At 50.3% G+C, this 19,430-nt stretch overlaps 1 protein-coding gene across 2 annotated transcripts in view; it reads right to left on the bottom strand.

Annotated features, from left to right (window-relative positions):
* LOC307017377 (junction plakoglobin-like) overlaps window positions 1-19,430 on the bottom strand; it is a 708,820-nt gene that overhangs the window by 109,778 nt on the left and 579,612 nt on the right. For both annotated transcript variants that reach the window (XM_079646967.1, XM_079646968.1), the window contains exons 8-10: window positions 6,570-6,771; window positions 5,884-6,028; window positions 5,696-5,799 (exon numbers count right to left, since the gene is read on the bottom strand). In XM_079646967.1, the coding sequence (XP_079503093.1) occupies window positions 5,696-5,799; window positions 5,884-6,028; window positions 6,570-6,771 (451 nt within the window). The remainder of the gene's footprint in view (window positions 1-5,695; window positions 5,800-5,883; window positions 6,029-6,569; window positions 6,772-19,430) is intronic.

Genomic DNA, 19,430 nt, shown 5'->3' with positions numbered 1-19,430 from the left:
GAATTGAGGACGGAGGCAGCCCGGGGTCCCCTTCTGGAGCCATGCCCAGAAGGAGGACTCGTCGGCGAGCGTCTGGTGGCCGAGCTTGCCACGGAGCCCGGCCGAGCACAGCCCAAAAAGGCAACGTGGGCAACACCTCCGCTTCTCCGTCCCGCGGGCCCACCACCTACGGGAAACAGCAATGGGGTTGGGTGCGCTGCCAGAAGGGTGGCAGTGAAAGCAGAGGGTCTCGACGGTGGAACGTCACCTCTCTGGGGGGGAAGGAGCCGGAGCTTGTGCGGGAGGTGGAGCGTTACCAGTTGGATCTGGTTGGGCTCACCTCTACACACAACTCTGGAACCTTACTTCTGGATAGGGGTTGGACTCTATTCTTCTCCGGAGTTGCTCAAGGTGTGAGGCGCCGGGCGGGTGTGGGGATACTCACAAGTCCCCGGTTGGGTGCTTCGTTGACTGGAGTTTACCCCAGTGGACGAGAGGGTCGCCTCCCTACGCCTGCGGGTTATGGGGGGGAAAACTCTGACTATTGTGTGTGCTTATTCACCAAACAGCAGTTCAGAGTATACGGCCTTCTTGGAGACCCTGGAAAGAGTCCTGTATGGGGCTCATTAAGGGGACTCTTTAATCTTGCTGGGAGACTTCAACGCACATGTGGGCATTTATGGAGACACTTCGAGCGGCGTGATTGGGAGGAACGGCCCCCTTGATCTGAACCGGAGTGGTGCTTTGTTACTGGACTTCTGTGTTAGTCATGGATTGGCCACAACAAACACCATGTTCGAACATAAGGATGCTCATAAGTGTACGTAGTACCAGAGCACCCTAGGCAGAGGGTCCATGATCGATTTCGTTATCGTATCATTGGACCTGAGGCTGTATGTTTTGGACACTCGGGTAAAGAGAGGGACGGAGTTGTCAACTGATCACCATCCGGTGGTGAATTGAGTCGAGTGGCGGGGGAAGCCTCTAGATCAGGGGTAGCCAACACGGTGCCCACGGGCACTCAGTCGCCCGCAGGGGCAACGTGAGTCGCCCGCCGGGCATGTTCTAAAAATAGCTCGCCAAGCAAATCCAAAACAAAAAAGGAAATGTAATTAAAATAATCTACTCTATGCATAAACGAAACCTAAATCATAGCGAACTCTATCTACTTACTACAACTCTATATCTATCTAACACCCCTCCTCCCCCACCCCCACAATGAATATCGACCAATCACGTTTTGCTTGATTTGCGGGACCAGCGTTGCAGTCGGGAAGAAAAGCAATGTGGCACCTCCCCGCTGATTTTCCTTCTGGCAGAATCTACACAACACAACAGCCCCATTGAACAGCCTATCATGCCAGCCTATACAACACATGAGGAGCAGAGTTTTACTCTGTGTGTGTTGTAACTTGCATATATATTTATTCCACTTGACGCACACACAGGCATGGCGTAATCTCCACTGGGGACAGGGGGGACATGTCCCCTGCACGTTTCGAAATCCCGTTTGTGTCCTCCCACTTTACAAATATGTTTATTATTATTTTTTAACGCAACCCGTCATCGCCAAGGAGGAGCACACAGCCTCTGTGAGCGAGCGAGAGAGCTAGGGAGAGAGAGAGAGAGAGAGAGAGAGAGAGAGAGAGAGAGAGAGAGAGAGAGAGAGAGAGAGAGAGAGAGAGCTAGGGAGAGCACACTTTTATCTATTTAATATAGATAAAGTAAGAAGTCATTCCAGTGTGTACTATAGGACAGTACAAAAAAAAAGTTTAAAAGGGGAGTGATTAGTAAAATATGCATAAATAAAAAGAAAGAATGCTAATTAGGTAACATAAGATAAGAATAAACCAGTTTAAATGATTTGTTATTGGTTGTGATAATATTCTAAAGATGATTGGAGTATTGAAACGTATACAGCTCCCTTTCATATGAGTGTTGAGAGCTGTATCCATAAATTCATTTTGTACTCAAAGTACAGCAGATTGGTGCATTTCACTTCAACATAAAAAAAAATTATTTTAGAGGAGGTGAGGACCCCCCTAGAAGATGTGAGATCCCCCCTGGAGGATGTGAGGCCCCCCGTAGAGGATGTGAGGTCCACCCCCAAATAAAGCAGGTTAAAATTATTAAATTGCATACATTTTCTTTTAGTAAACACTGAAAACGGGTCCCACAGACCCAAACAGCACACAAAGGTTAAAGGTAAGCATATACCGTAATCTTCGGACTATAAGCCGCGCCTTTTTTCCCATTTTTCGACACTGCGGTTTATATAACGGTGCGGCTAATCTATGGATTTTTACAGCTAACGGCCACTAGGGGACCTCCTAAATCTATGGATTTTACAGGTTACATTCCACCACCTTTAACTCTATGGGCTCTATGGCCGGTCCACGCCCCCCACCTTTAAGCGGCGGGCTCCAGCAGGAAAAGCTGGAGGCCGGAAAAGAGTGAGACAGGTAGCACGCAAAAGTAAAAGTGGAACCGAGAGTGGTACGAGAGACAGAACGAGAGCAAGACAGACAGACATTACGAGACAGTTTGTCCCCGTACCACTGGTTGAAAACCACTGCTGTAGATCACTGCCGGTACGTGCGCTGGGAGCGCACCGTTTAAGTTTGAAAGTTGAAAAGTTTGTGTGTCTGAAACGCTATGTGAGACAGTACAGTTTACACAGCACAGTACATGTTCTGTAGCTACTATTGCACTAAATGGTAACATTTGAATACGTTATGCAAATATGCAACTTGTTTGTTGAAATGTTAATAAATGGGAGCTTCCTCAAACAGCCATCTCTTTCCCGACAATCCCCTCTGTGCATGAACCCTTATTTATGGTAATTAAACATTAAAACACCTGTGGCTTATAGTCAAGTGCGGCTTATATATGTACACATCATTCAATTTAGCTGCTGCGGCTTATATTCAGGTGCGCCTTATTGTCCGAAAATTATGGTAATATATAAATATAAAATATATACACTGCAAAAAACAAAACAAAGACGAGTAAAAGTAGCCCCCGACTTGCTTTATTTTTTGAAAGTAGCCCTCATCCTAAAAAAGGTTGGTGACCCCTGCTCTAGATAGACCTGGTAAGCGCAAACGTGTAGTTCGGGTGAACTGGGAACGTCTGGAGGAGGCCCAAGTTCAGGAGGCCTTCAACTCACACCTCCGGCGGAGCTTTTCGGGTATTCCTGTGGAGGTTGGGGACATTGAACCAGAGTGGTCGGTGTTCTATTGGTCGGTGTCTATTGCCGAAGCCGCGGCGGGGAGCTGTGGTCTCAAGGTCTTAGGTGCCTCAAAGGGCGGTAACCCTCGAACCTCCTGCTGGACACCGGTGATCAGGGAAGCCGTCCGACTGAAGAAGGAGGCCTTCAGGGATTTGTTATCCAGGGGGATTCCCGAGGCAGTTGCAAGGCACCGACAGGCCCGAAGGGCAGCAGCCTCAGCCGTGGCCGAGGCAAAGCAGAGGGTGTGGGAGAAGTTTGGAGAAGACATGGAAAAGGACTTTCGGGCGGCACCAAAGTTGTTCCGGAAAACTGTCCGACACCTCAGGAGGGGGAAGCAGGGAACCATCCAAGCTGTGTACAGTAAGGATTGGACGTTGTTGACCTCAACTGATGGAGTGTTAGGGCGTTGGAAGGAACACTTTGAGGAACTCCTGAACCCGACAACTCCACCCTCTATGTTAGAGACAGAGCTGGAGTATGACGGGGGATCAACACCAATCTCCCGGGGGGAGGTCACTGAGGTTGTCAAACGACTCCACAGTGGCAAAGCCCCAGGGGTGGATGAGATCCGCCCAGAAATGCTGAAGGCTCTGGGTGTTGAGGGACTGTCATGGTTGACACGTCTCATCAACGTTGCGTGGAAGTCGGAAACAGTACCGAAGGAGTGGCAGACCGGGGTGGTGGTTCCCCTTTTCAAAAAGGGGGATCAGAGGGTGTGTGCCAATTACAGAGGCATCACACTACTCAGCCTCCCCGGGAAAGTTTACTCTAAGATAATCGAAAGGAGGGTTAGGCCGATTGTTGAACCTCAGATTGAGGAGGAACAATGCGGATTCCTTCCTGGTCGTGGAACGACGGATCAGCTTTTTACTCTCGCAAGGATCCTGGAGGGGGCCTGGGAGTATGCTTATCCGGTCTACATGTGTTTTGTAGACTTGGAAAAGGAGTGTGACCGAGTTCCCAGGGAGTTACTGTGGGAGGTGCTGCGGGAGTATGGGGTGAGGGGGTCTCTACTCAGGGCCATCCAATCTCTGTACTCCCAAAGTGAGAGCTGTGTCCGGGTCCTCGGAAGTAAGTCGGACCCATTTCCGGTGAGGGTTGGCCTCCGCCAGGGCTGCGCTTTGTCGCCAATCCTGTTTGTAATATAGATTTCGAGGCGTAGTCGTGGGGGAGGGGGTCTGCAGTTCGGTGGATTAAGGATTGCACCACTGCTTTTTGCAGATGATATGGTTCTAATGGTTTCATCGGTCTGCGACCTTCAGCACTCACTGGATCGGTTCGCAACCGAGTGTGAAGCGGCTGGGATGAGGATCAGCACCTCCAAATCTGAGGCCATAGTTCTCAGCAGGAAACCTATGGACTGTCCACTCCAAGTAGGGAATGAGTCCTTACCCCAAGTGAAGAAGTGCAAGTATCTCGGGGTCTTGTTCTCGAGTGAGGGAACAATGGAGCGTGAGATGGGCCGGAGAATCGGAGCAGCGGGAGCGGTACTGCAGTCGCTTTACCGAACCGTTGTGAGGAAAAGGTAGCTGAGCCAGAAGGCAAAGCTCTCTGTCTACCGGGCCATTTTCGTTCCGACCCTCACCTATGGTCATGAAGGATGGGTCATGACCGAAAGAATGAGATCGCGGATATAAGCGGCCGAGATGGGTTTTCTCTGCAGGGTGGCTGGTGTCTCCCTTAGGGATAAGGTGAGAAGTTTAGTCATCCGGGTGGGACTCAGAGTTGAACCGCTCCTCCTTCGCTTCGAAAGGAGCCAGTTGAGGTGGTTCGGGCACCTAGTTAGGATTCCACCTGGGCGCCTCCCTAGGGAGGTGTTCCAGGCACGTCCAGCTGGGAAGAGACCAAGGGGTAGACCTAGGACCAGGTGGAGGGATTATATCTCTTCTCTGGCCTGGGAGCGCCTTGGGATCCCCCAGTCAGGGCTGGTTGATGTGGCCAGGAAAAAGAAAGTTTAGGGCTCTCTGCTGGAACTGCTACCCCCGCGACCCGACCACGGATAAGCGGGAGAAGATGGATGGATGGATACTTGTGGTTGAACCATTCTGTCTATTGCAGAATTCTACTGCAATATGTTATATATTTTACTTTTATGTTAGGTATATCATATGTTGATATACCTAAGTTGAAGCAACACATTTAATTAAAATCAACGTTTCAGTTAGTAGTAGCACTAGTATTCCTCAGTAGAAGTATTCCGTTTTAGTACTTGTACTTTCAAGCATTTTGTCTATTGCAGTATTCTACTGCAATATTGTATGTATTTTACTTGTATGGCGTGCAAGAGTTTCAATTTAGGTACAATACATTTAATTAAAATAAACTTTTCAGTTTTTTTCAATGTTAGAGGAGCTAAAGACTTTCATTGCAAAAACTACGCTGTAGATATTGTGCATATGACAAATACAGCCTTAACATCCTTTGATTCCCAATAGCAGTAGTAGTAGTAGTATTATAGAGCATTTGTACAGGGTGAATGAGTACCTGCTTGGTGGCAGCGTCGGACAGATTGCGGAGCGTCCACAGACAGTTCTGGATCAGACGCTGACTGGAGCCTGTGAGATGCTGGCCCAAAGCCTGCATCCCTCCTGGACACAGATAAAAGCTTAGTACAACAGATGTTTACAGACAAACACTGAGGGTTTAAATCATGTTTACTGATGTATACAGACCAGCCTCCACGATCGCTGGTTTGTTGCTGGGACAGACGGATAGCACTTTGAGGACACGGCTGGTGGTCCACAGCAGCTTCTCATAGTTGTAGTTCCTCATGATGTACACCAGACCCTCTGGGCCCCCATTGGCTAGGATGATCAGCTGACCAAAAACAGGAAGATGGAGGTGTATTTTTGTAATAATGGCCAAATTCAAAACCTCCCCCTACACCCTACCCTTACCCACTCCGTTTGCAGAGAGTCTACCTCATTTAGTGCCGTTCCGAACCAACAAGTGGGGAAGGGGAGTTGGTTGTCAAGTCCTACAACAGGAAGTTATCAAGCCCTCCATCAGGAAGTTATCAAGCCCTCCAACCGGAAGTTATCAAGCCCTTCAATAGCGCGTCTGCATTGGTTCTGACTCACACACCACCTTACTTTTTTGTCCAAGAGATGCTAATTTAAAACTGTTCTTATGAAAGTTAAGACACTTCCTGTTTCTGCCTGAGAGAGGGGAGTTTGTCCGAGAACTTGCTGATGTATTTACAACCCCCACCTGAAAGAAGGACCCTCATTCAGCTGTGAGTGTGACTAGAGACGGAGTTCACTCTGTACAGTGGGAGTGGTTGGGGGTGGTTCGGAATTTGAGCCACTGTGTGGACATTACAAAGCTCCCCTCCCCAAAGCCCAGCTCCTGGACTCACCTTGCTCTCCTGGTTTCCGTAAGACAAGAGCTGCAGACAGTCGGTGGTGATGGCCAGGAATTTGGGGTTACTCTTCTTCAGTAATGGAACCATCCTCTGTAGGCCATCAGCGATACGCACCGCCATCTTGGCCCCCTCCTGGTGCAGCAGTAGGTTGTGGAGGGTCGTGATGGCATAGAACAAGACTGACTCCACCGGGGAGCTGTGTGACGTTACAGATGGAAAAGAGAGAAAATAAGATAGAGATCATAAAGTGAACTAATTTCAAGGAGCATTACGCAAACTGTGACCTTTACTGAACTCTATCATCGACCAGTTTATAAAATATTCCAAATAACATTCCATCCTCAAAACCTTTTGAACCCTTGGCTTTTGTGCTGCATGTCTATTCCCTTTATTATGAATATACTGTCACGGTTTGTGAAACAAGCAGGACCCAAATGCAGATATAAACTGAAACTTCCTTTATTTCAAGGCTATGATATATATGTACAATGACAAACAGAACACTCACCACAGAACTAGTCAGGGAACAAGACGAACCGACCAAGACAGACAGAAAACCCAGAACTTAAATACACACAAGACCAATCACACAACAAGACACAGGTGAGGAGGGAGGAGAAAACACAGGGGCCCAGGTGAACATAATCAAACAATTAGACACACCAGGGAAACTAATGACAAGAGGAAAACACAGGGAAAAGGACCAGACAATAACCCAAAGGAAAACATGAAATGGAAAACAGCAAAAACGCCCAAACCTACAAAACTATAAAGGTGACATAACATGAGAATCGTGACATAACCCCTCCCTCAAGGGACGGATTCCAGACGTCCCCAAAAAAACAAAAATCCAGCAGGGTGGGTGGAGAGGGTCTGGAGGAAAGGTCTCGGGTGGACGGCCCGGGGGCAAGGCAGAGTTAAAAAAAAGGGGAATTCGGGCGGACGGCTCGGGGGCAAGGCAGAGTTCAAAAAGGGGAATTCGGGCGGACGGCCCGGGGGCAAGGCAGAGTCCATGGAGGGAATCTCGGGCGGACGGCCAGGGGGCAAGGCAGAGTCCGAGGAGGGGTGAAGACCAGACAGCTCCGGAGGCCGGTCAGGAGCCAGTGTCGGCAAGATCCCCCATGGAAGAAGGCACAGGACCGACAGGACCCCCGGCAGGAGAGCAGTCGGCGGAATCCCCAACGCGACAGGACATGGAGTTGGCAGGACCCCCAGCGGAAGAGTAATCGGCGGGACCTCCAACGTGGCAAGACATGGAGTTGGCAGGACCCCCGGCAGAAGAGCAGTCTGCGGGACCTCCAACGGGACACGACATGGAGTTGGCAGGACCCCCGGCAGAAGAGTAGTCGGCGGGACCTCCAACGGGACCAGACATGGAGTTGGCAGGACCCCCGGCAGAAGAGTAGTCTGCGGGACCTCCAACGGCTCAGGACATGGGGTTGACAGGACCCCTGATAGAAGAGTAGTCTGCGGGACCTCCAACGGGATAAGACATGGAGTTGGCGGGACCCCCGGCAAAAAGGCAGTCTGCGGGACCTCCAACGGCACAGGACATGGGGTTGGCAGGACCCTCGGCAGAGAGGCAGTCTGCGGGACCTCCAACGACACTTGAGTGGGTTGGTTCGCCAACAGAACACGGGGAGCTGGCGTCGGACGGACAGCCATCAGGACACGGGGAGCTGGCGTCGGACGGACAGCCAACTGGAGACGAGGTGCTGGAGTTGGCCGGTATGCCGACAGGACATGGGGAGCTGGCGTCGGACGGACAGCCCACAGGAGACGAGGTGCTGGAGTCGGCCGGTATGCCGACAGGACATGGGGAGCTGGCGTCGGACGGACAGCCCACAGGAGACGAGGTGCTGGAGTCGGCCGGTACGCCGACAGGACTCGAGGAGCTGGCGTCGGCCGATGAGTCAGCAGGTGACGAGGAGCCAGAGTCGGGACCATGGTTACTGGAGCCGGCACTGAAGCCGGGACCATGGCTGTAAGGTCCGGTTCTGGAGCCGGAAACATGGCTGTAAGGTCCGGTTCTGGAGCCGGAAACATGGCTGTAAGGTCCGGTTCTGGAGCCGGACACATGGCTGTAAGGTCCCGCTCTGGGGCCGGAAACATGGCTGTAAGGTCCGGTTCTGGAGCCGGAACCCTGGCTGCAGGGCGCTGAGCGGAAGTCTGGACCCTGGCTGTGTAAGCCAGGTAATGGAGTATGGAAGCAAAGCTGCGTGGGCCGGCACTGGAGCACGGAGCCACGGCTGCTGGGTCTGGCGCTGGAGCCGGAACCATGGCTGTTGGGCGCGGAACCCTGGCCTTGCGTCTCTTAGGAGTTTTTTGGAGGCTTCGTGGACCCCCAAACTCCAAACCAGACCCCAAGAAAGGGTCAGAAAATGAGGACTGGCTCTCAGGGCTACGTGAAAAAATCCTAAGCCACTCGGGCAACAAGCTCCAGAGCCAGGGCTTGCGAGCAACCTCCTGACGTGTCTCCTTCAACGCAGCCACTCTACCCCGTCTAGATGAGGCGCCTTTCCACGTATACAAAATATACTCCAGAGAATATCCAAGACGTTCCGCCTGTAGCTTCAAAAGGTCTGCTGGGTCCATTTTAAGGTCGGTTCGTACTGTCACGGTTTGTGAAACAATCAGGACCCAAATGCAGATATAAACTGAAACTTCCTTTATTTCAAGGCTATGATATATATGTACAATGACAAACAGAACCCTCACCGCAGAACTAGTCAGGGAAAAAGAAGAACCGACCAAGACAGACAGAAAACCCAGAAATTAAATACACACAAGACCAATCACACAACAAGACACAGGGGAGGAGGGAGGAGAAAACCCAGGGGCCCAGGTGAACATAATCAGACAATTAGACACACCAGGGAAACTAATGACAAGTGGAAAACACAGGGAAAAGGACCAGACAATAACCCAAAGGAAAACATGACATGGAAAACAGCAAAAACACCCAAACCTACAAAAATATAAACGTGACATAACATGAGAATCGTGACATATACTGTATATGGTCGGTCGGCACACTGTGTCCAGACTGAAATGCCTCTGTTAATGGCCTGCCCTGACATTTGGTTCAGATGTTCAAATTCCCCTCAGGTTAACTTGTAATACCTTTAATGATCCCCTAAACTTTTATCTAGTGTCATAAGGTCAACATTCCAAAGCGTTATGACGAGGGAGCTGCAAAACCTCATCACAGTCCTATCATCACGATCTGTCTTTGTTGTGTTTTGTCTTGTTTAGATCTGTCTTTGGTTTTCTGTCTGCGTTGTGTTTTGTCTTGTTTAGATCTGTCTTTGGTTTCCTGTCTGTAGAGGCTTCTCAATTCTTAAATTTCCCCTCCTCGACTCCCCTCCTCAAAACGTAGTCCCGCCCACAGGAGATGCGAGCGGAGGACCGAGGAGGGGAACCGAGGAGAGAGGAGGTGAAGCAGCAGGCGGTTAGAGAAATGAGAACTCCTCTCCTCTGAGAGGTCATTTTAAAGAGACGTCCATTAATGATGACAGGAGGCACAGCAGCCCTCTGTCTGATGGACAGATGTGTTCATGACGACTTATATATTTACTTTGATTCATTGACAGTGCGGTATAATGAGACAATAACAGGCTACAGATGCGGACACACACACACAAATATATTTATATAAATATATACAATTTAAAGTATGAGAGCACTCTCATAATAACGTAACGCAATCAGAGACTGGATATATCCCCCCCCCCCCCTCTCTCTCTGGTCGCTGAAATGGGGAATTGAAATTACGGGCCAAAAGTTGTATTTACAAGTATTAAAAGTAAGCAGACGACACCAAACCAACTGAGACCCGTCTGTCCGCCGCATCTACGCACTGTACAACACACACACCTACACACTGTACAACACGCACCAACACACTGTGTACCACGCACACACACACTGTATACACACACCTACACACTGTACCACGCACACACCTACACACTGTACCACACACACCTACAGCTCCTAAAGTATAATCAGGCTACAGCTGTTGTGTATTTCATTATGTGAAGCACTAAATGGTCTTAGAAAAATATTGACTCTTTGTTTGTAGTTATCTACAAAACTAAAGCAAATAAAGAGAGTAGGCCTGTTATACTGAGTGATATATATTATACACACTGCTCTGCTTTCTGCACGGACCTCACAGCTGTTCTCTCTGGAAACATCGCGACACGATGAAAGCAGTTTCTAGAATAATATCCAGGGGATGCATGCAGAGCTGTCATTGGCTGAGATAAGTCCGGCCGTGCGTCATGTCTCCACCGTTCCCGGAAATGCATCCGCGGAGGAGCCGTGGAGGAACCATCAGTTTATCCTCGGTTATAGCTCCTCCAGAGAGCCACCTCGACGCTCGATCCTCGGTCCTCGGTGTGCATTTAGAGAAATTAGATGTCCTGTCTCTTGTTTCGTTGATTAGTCTTGTGTGTATTTAAGTTCTCTTTTTGCTGTCTGTCATTGTTGGTTAGTCATTTGTCTGTGACTGTGTTCACCGGGGAGTGTTCTGATTTTTGACGTTTAGCCTTGAAATAAAGGATTTTTCAGTGTTATCTGCATTTGGGTCCTGTTTGCTTCACCCACCGTAACCCAATGAACCGACCAAGATAGACCCAGCAGATGATCCATTTGAGGTGGAACTACATAAGTTTACCTATTCTTTGGCGTCCAGTGTTGAGCAGAAAGAGGCTGCTCAGACAGAGGCGCACCAGATAGCAAAAGAGAAACCATGTCTTGTGAAATTCTTAGCTGGCTGGATGATGGATATCCTCCCGACATGTGTTTCCCGGCCTGCTAGCCCAGGCATGCTCGCCCCCTGCCTCCCAATTCCCAACCTGACACCATACGTCTCGGCGTGTGCCGTCTGGAGTCAAACTCTGCTTCTTCGCCAGTTCCTGCTCCTGTCCAGGAGCCGTTCTCTGGAACTCGTCTGGCTTTTGGAGGTCCACGGAGCCTCCAAAAGGCTCCTAAGAGAAGGAGTCGCAAGGACAGACTAGGAGCCCGAGCCCCAAGAGTCATGTTTCCGGCCCCAGTTTTGGCCCCAGCAGCCATGGTTCAAGCCTCAGTCCTGGCCCCAGCAGCCATAGTCCCTCCTCTAGTGCCTCCTCTAGTCCCTTCTCTAGTCCCTCCTCTAGTCCCTTCCCAAGTCCCTTCTTTAGTCCCTTCTCTAGTCCATTCTCAAGTCCCCTCTCTAGTCCCTCCTATAGTCCCTTCCCAAGTCCCTTCTTTATTCCCTTCCCTAGTCCCTTCTCTAGTCCCTTCTCAAGTCCCTACTCTAGTCCCTCTCCAGTCCCTACTCTAGTCCCATCTCAAGTCCCTTCTCCAGTCCCTACTCAAGTCCCATCTCTAGTCCCTACTCTAGTCCCTACTCTAGTCACCTCTCGAGTCCCCTCTCGAGTCCCTTCTCGAGTCCCCTCTCCAGTTTCCTCTCAAGTCACCTCTCAAGTCCCCTCTCGAGTTCCCTCTCAAGTCACCTCTCGAGTCCCCTCTCAAGTCCCTACCCAATGTCCTGGTACGTTGGAGGTTCCTCTGGAGGTTCCTCTGGAGGTTCTGCCAACTCCATGTCCTGTTCCGTTGCAGGCCCCGCCGACTACTCTTCGGCCGGGGGTCCTGCCAACTACTCTTCTACCGGGGGTCCTGCCAACCCTGTGTCCTGTCCCGTTGGGGGTCCTGCCGACCACTCATCTGCCGGGGGTCCTGCCAACCCTGTGTCCTGTCCCGTTGTGCGCTCTCAGAGTATTGCTCAGAGTGGCAACGCGTGTTCGATGGACAGATGGATAATAATAAGCAGCAAGGCCCACCGGGAAAGCCGGCTGCCCCTAACCTGTCATTTATGGCTCTCTGCATAACCGGCTGTCTTTAAAACCTATTGGTTTTTAGGCAGCTCTGATTTGTTTCCTCTGTCCCAAACCTACCTCCTACACACGGTCGTAATCAGCCACGAGTGCCATTATTACAGTGTGGACAGCACTGCACACACCTCCGCTCATCCCTCAGGGGTGTTGAGCGTGAACGCACCTTAAATGTCCGGTTTACGAGCCTTCTCCTAAACGCGACATAAGGAGAGCCTGTGTGAAATGCAACGTCTGGAGGGCTCTGGCGTGGCTCGTCACCATGACAACCACAGCACATCCAGAGCAGGTTCGCGCCTTGAGTCATGGCGCGTGTGTTAGATGGACAGAGGGAAGTTAATACGCAGCAAGGCTCCCCGGTTAAGCCGGCTGCCAATAGCCTATTGGTTACTTGGCAGCATGGCTCGCTGCCTAAGCCGGCTGGGTTTTTTTAACTTATCGGTTAATAAAACAGCAGGGCTTGCTATTCAAATCTGTCTACCTTAAACTTTTTGGGTTTAGGCAGCATGGATTTTTCCTCTGTCTCAGACACCTCCTACCCACGGTCGTAATAAGCCCATGGAGGGCCATTGTTACGTATCGTGTGGACAGCACTGCACACACCTCCGCTCATCCCTTAGTAGTGTTGAGCGTTAATGCGCGGTTTAAGAGTATTCTCCTAAACGATGACATAACGAGAGCCTGTGTGAAATGCAGCGTGTGGGGGGCTCTGGCGTGGTCACCAACCACAGCACATCCAGAGAAAGTACACCCGGCGCTATCAGAGTACTGTATGGTACTCAGGGAGGTGGCGCGTGTGTCTGATGGACAGATGGATGAGCAGGCGGATGGGCAGAGGGTAGTCTCTGCAGTTCGCCTCTCCCCCCCCCCCCCGCAGTTATACGGGATACAGGGAATCCTGTCATCCCAGGAACAGTGTCTCGCGCTCAATGCAGAGCGGCTGGAACTCGGGTTAAAGAAAGCCTTTTTCCAGGGTTCCTCAAGGGGAAGAAAATCAGGGTTTTTACTCCTGCTATTTTCTGGTCCCTTGGGAGACGGGGCGGGGGGAATGAGACCCATCCTCGATCTGTCAGTGTCCAACAAGGGAATGGCCTTTTCCCATGCTGACAATCAAACAGGTGCTGGTGTGTGTTCACCAGGGAGGTTCACATCCATAGTCCTGAAGGATGCTTACCTCCACGTAACCATCATCTCGAAACACAGCAAATTCCTGCGTTTCTCATTCCTGGCTCCACGCACTTTTTTCAAAGTGGGTGGAGACGGTTGGAACAGCTACTCAGAATGGGGATGAGAGTGTTATTTTACCTGGACGACCGGCGGTGGCGTGCTCGCTCCAGGGAGGAAGCAGTTTTTCAGACGATACAGCTCGTATCTCATCTGTCAAACCTGGGTTTTCATTATCAACGGGAAGAAGAGCTGTCCTCTTCCCTCCCAGACATTTAACTGGGAGTGGAATTGAACTCAGCCTGCATGAGAGCGCGACTCTCACAGCAGAGAATGGAGAAAGTGACAGCCCCTCGCAGCCTTTTCGGACCGGGCCCCTTTTGGGTTGCTTCACGGGCAACTGCGAGTGCTCTGACGTGGCTCGTCACCATGACAACCACAGCACATCCAGAGCATGTAGCGCGCTCTCAGAGTATTACTCAGAGTGGCGATGATTGTGTTCGATGGACAGATGGATAATAATAAGCAGCAAGGCTCACCGGTTAAGCCGGCTGCCCCTAAACCTGTGGGTTATAGGCAGTATGGCTCGCTGCATAAACCGGCTGTCTTTAAAATCTATTGGTTTTTAGGCAGCTCGGACAGCTCTCCTCCGGCGCGTCACACCCCGCGGGGGGGTGACAGCCCTCTCCGTGATGCAGCTGTTAGGCATGATATCAGCTTGTCACGTGGTGATCCCCCTGGGTCTCCTTCACAGAGGAGACTTCCAGAGGTGGTTTATTCGCCTGCGTATCGACCCCGTGCGTCAGAGGAGACGCATGGTGTACATTCCTCCTTCCTTGGGTTTGGATTTAACCTACTGGAAAAATCTCCAGGTCAGTGGGGGTGCCCCTGAGCAGAGTGACGTCACACACCGCAGTGTTCGCAGACGCATCTCTCGCAGGCTGAGGAACGTGCATGTCGCAGAAAGTGGGGGGACAGTGGCCGGGTCACATGTCTCTCCATATAAAGGTGCGGGAATTACTCTCCGTAAGGAAAGTAAGCCAGCACTTCGCTCCGTTGATGTACAATCAACATGTGTTGATTCGAACAGACAACAAAGTAGCGATCAGCACAGCTGCTGAACACACATCCTACACAGCCAAATGGACAATGTTCCGTTTGGTATGTAGGGAAAAGCCTGGACCCCCGTTACGGGCCCCCTGCCTCGTGCTGTCGTTCCTCCTGTTGCTGGACAGGATTGGTCAAAACATATGCTGTTGCCATTTCATCTTGCCATGTAGGTTTTGGGATCAGCACGGTGTTTAGTCACCCTCTGACAAAACGTTTTCTACGGGGAGCACAGAGACTCAGACCTGTGTCACGCGCTTTGGCGCCTCAATTGGTTTTGGCTTTAGTGTTACGCGCACTGAGTAAAGCTCCATTTGAACCTTTAGATCAGGTTCCCCTGAAGTCTTTGTCAGCCAAAGTAGCTCTGCTCTTGGCTCTGACATCAGCTAAAAGGGTGAGTGATTTGTCTGCTCTCTCTGTGGCTCCGTCATGTCTCCGGATCCAAGGAGATGGCAGCTCAGCTGTTTTGCGCCCTAACCAGTTTTTTTAGGCCAAAGGTGATCTCAAGCTCTTTTAGATCGAGAGTGATAATTTGGGATGGCTTCTTTCCTCCTCCTCACACATCAGATGAAGAAGCCACATCTCATTTCCTCTGTCCCGTGCACACGCTGTCATGCTATATTGCACGCACGGCTGCTTTACTCAGCTCGACTGTTTGTGCATTACAGAGAGCGCTCAATAGGGCAGCCTCAGTCTGCACAACGCCTGTCACACTGGCTGTGTGAGGCTGTGTCACAGGCGTATGTCTCCTCTGGGGTGGATCCCCCGGAGAACATCAAAGTGCACAGCACCAGAGGATTTTCCTCCTCTACGGCGTTGCACGGAGGAATGACAGTGAAGGACATTTGCAATGCTGCATCTTGGTCTTCCCCCAGTTCTCTTATTCTTTTGTATTTGAGGGATTTTTCCCATTCCTCTCTGACACACTCAGTACTGAGTGTCCTGTCAGTGAATAATGTCAGGGACTCAACTGCGTGCCCTCTGTCCTGCCTGTCCGAACTTAGAGAGCTGCCCTTTTCCCCCTCTTTGATCGTTTTAACAAGTGGGACTTTGGTCTCTACTTTTATAACGACAGGTAGCCTATTTAGCCCACCTTCTTTCCCTTTAGATCTGTCTTTGGTTTCCTGTCTGTGTGCGTTCCCTCCTACCTGTACCAGAGTCCTGCAAAGGTCTGATTTCCAAGACCCGCTCCCGCCCGCACCCGCGACGTGCAATACTGAACCCGCCTCGATCCCCGCACATATTGCCAATTAGTTCCGCAACCCGACCCAACCCGTCGACATAGGATCCGCAACCCGACCCGAACCCGTATATATATGAGCAGTGAAAACGTGCAATTATTAACACACGCAGTGGCATATTTGTCTCAAAAAGCGTGGGATGTTGGTTATTTTCTCCATCTAGGATGACACCAAACGCCTCCCAGACGTTGGATTTCGCTCTTGAGGAAGTGTTATTGAAAATGCTGTATTCTCCGCTACAGAGCTTCACCTCAGCCATTTCGAATGTGGCGCGCTCAGCAGCAGATTGATGCGCTGCAAAGGTTATGATTACGCGCGGTCCCGTGGGGGAGAGGTCTGAGGATTTAAACATTAAACTAAATTATTATTATTTTTATATATTTATTATGCAACATCCGCGACCCGACCCGCATCATCTTTGTTTTACCCAGAACCGAACCCGGAAAAAAGCGGTTACCCGACCCGATGCAGGACTCAGACCTGTACCCTCCTACCTGTTTTCATTTCATTTAATTTTCATTTCAAACCTTTATTTAACCAGATTGGTCCCATTGCGATCATAGATCTCTTTTTCAAGGGAGACCTGCAGCATATAAGTTCCACATAAAACAATAAAGGACATCATACATTATATTTACAGGATACATTTAGATAGTTATAGACATTTACAAGTGCCCATAGTATGAACGAGCATTTCCTTTAGTCTAGCTTTAAAAACATGCAGAGGAATGAGATTGCTCAGTTTCAATTATTGCTGAAGACTGTTCCAAGCAAGTGGAGCTGCGCACATAAAAGCTGTCTTACCTAAGACAGTCCTTGCTCTTGGCACATCTAACAATACTACATCATGCAATCTCAGACAATAGCTGCTTGCAACTCTCTGTGTTATCAGAGAGCAGATATAATACAGGAGTTTACCCAACAAAGCTTTATAAAGAAACGTGTACCAATGAGTGAGCCTCTTTACAGTAAGTGATGGCAAACCTGCCTTGGCATACAGGATACAGTGATGAGTAAGTGCTTGACAATTTGTGAAAAATCTCAGTGCCCTGTGATAGGCGGCATCTAACTTGTTCAGGCAATAGGCAGGTGTTACAGGCTTGGCCTGTCACTTTAAGAGTAGCAGCCACAAGGGGTTGTGGGTTTTGGAGTCTCTGTGTGTGTAAAATGTGATGGCCAAGGCGAAGTGCGGAGTTATGGAGAGAGAGACGAAAGTATAGAGAAAGTGGTCAGAAAAGGAATAGTATCTAGTCTGTATGTATGCAATACAGTGTCAATATAGCTGAAGAACGTGAATAAATGGAAGTTCTTCCCACGGCACCCGAACGCCTCGTTTCCATCCATTTTCCCCTCGAAATGTCTGGGCAGCTGGTTACCGGCTGACAACGAGCCAAGTCAGAAACCACGTGGGCATGTCCGAGATTTTTTTTTTTCTACGGGGGAGAAGAGTGGAATGGATTTAATGGCAGCGTTCGGAGCTAACGCTAATGCTAATCACAGACTGAGACAAGCTGATGGAGCTAACGGAAAAAGCACACGGAAAAGCTCTAATCCATTCTTGGTGAATATTGATGAGGGTGGTCAAAGTAAGGTGGACATGTTTGACCAGACAGTTATAGATTATGCTGGATATGGGGACTGCACCAACCCCTTTCTTACTAGCACGCAGCTAACGCTAGCCGGAGCCGCAAGCTACGCCGCGCCGCCGTTACCATCACTGGCGCCAACTAACCCTTTCATCATGCCGACAAAGGAGCAAGTACAGCCAAATAGTGAGTTTCTAACCCCCTTTCCACCAAAATGTGACCGTTTAATGAGCATGGCATCAACTTCAGCTAAACCAGCTCATCCTTTCACCTCCATGGGCTATAGCCACTCTATGTCAACCATCCCAAGTTAATCAGCTCATTCACAGTGCCTTCAGCCGCCAGTGTCAACATTAACACCCTGTATGCAGCAGCCTGCCACACTGCCTTGTAAAGCACAAGCTCACACATGCTCAGCTGTGCACTGTGGGACCGCACCTGGCCAGTGTGAGTGTGATCAGCCTAACATGAGGAGAGCTTGGTCTGAACCATACAGCTCTGCAGCTCGTACAGCACACAGAGAGGACTATATGGACACAAGTGATGAAGATGAACACCGTGGACACAAAGAGAGAATACCAACATTACACCCAAGCCAGTTTGATGGGGCTGGCTCATGGAGAGGCTTCCTCTTCCATTTTGAAGGATGTGCTGAGGCTAACCACTGGTCAGAGAGGACTATGGCTGTGCATCTCAGATTCAGCTTGACTGGACCCGCGGCTGCCCTAATCCACAAGAACCCCATATCTGCTCGCTGGAGTTATCAGCGGATGGTGAGTGAGATTGAGGCGGCCTACGGACCGTGTTCAGAGCATGCTGCTGCAATAGGCATTGAACTGAGACAGAGAGTCAGAGGACCGGGGGAGGCCCTGCACCTGTTAAGAGACGACATCTATGAAAAAGTTTCAATTGTGTATGCTGACCGTAATGAGTTGGAGCAGGACGTCATCAGTGTGGAGATTTTCACCAACGCCCTTGCCGATGCAGAAGTTATCCAAAGACTACTGGAGGATAAGCCGCGCACCTTGGCTAGAGCCTACGAGATAGCCCACAGGTATGAAGCCACCAGACGAGCTGCCAGAGCCTTCACACAGCTAATGCAGTCTGGTTATCGCAATGCTGCAGAGCGGAGACACAGGGCAGCTATGGTGCACGAAAATGCTAAAGTTTCCGCCTGTATGGAGGCTTTCGGGGTGGCTGAAGAGTGGGCTGCGGAGCCCGCTAGCACCCAGAGTAAAGCACAGAGGTTTAACCAGCAGTGGTCGCCTAAGAGAGCTAAACCTGTACAAATGAACTCTAGAGAAGTCATCTGCCACAACTGCTCTGGTGTGGGGCACATACAAAGGAACTGTCCCTCTTCCCGAAAACGCAAACAGCATGCACCACTCCAGCTCCTGACTCAGGTACGGTGGTCACATGCAATAAAGCCTCTGATGATGACATGAGTATCCGGATACTGATACAGGGACATGAACTGTGTGCTCTGCTCGACTCTGGCGCTCGGAGGAATGTACTCCCCCTCCGCCACTTCAACGCCATTCCTGTTGAAATGAGGCCTCAAATCCAGCCATCCATCGTACAAGTGTTACAAGGCATCGGTCCTGAGGGCATCGCTGTCCGAGGGGAAGTCAACATGCCAGTTCAAGCCGGAAGCAAGGTAACCAATGTGAACTTTATTATGGCAGACACAGCTGAAAATACAGAGGTTATCCTGGGGCACCCTTTTCTGCTGCAGTCACATGCTCACTTGGACTATGGCCGCAGGGAAATCACCCTCTTCGGTGAGAGAGTGCCTCACTCAAAACCCAGCAGACAGCCTGAAATGCACCTCGTCAGGGTATCCCGCACAACAGTATTGGAGTCAGGGTGTGAGTATGT

This window comes from Notothenia rossii, assembly GCF_949606895.1.
Source record: "Notothenia rossii genome assembly, chromosome: 8".
Lineage (NCBI taxonomy): Eukaryota > Metazoa > Chordata > Actinopteri > Perciformes > Nototheniidae > Notothenia > Notothenia rossii.
Note: the sequence above shows the minus strand (reverse complement) of the source record. Positions and strands in the feature narration are given on the sequence as shown.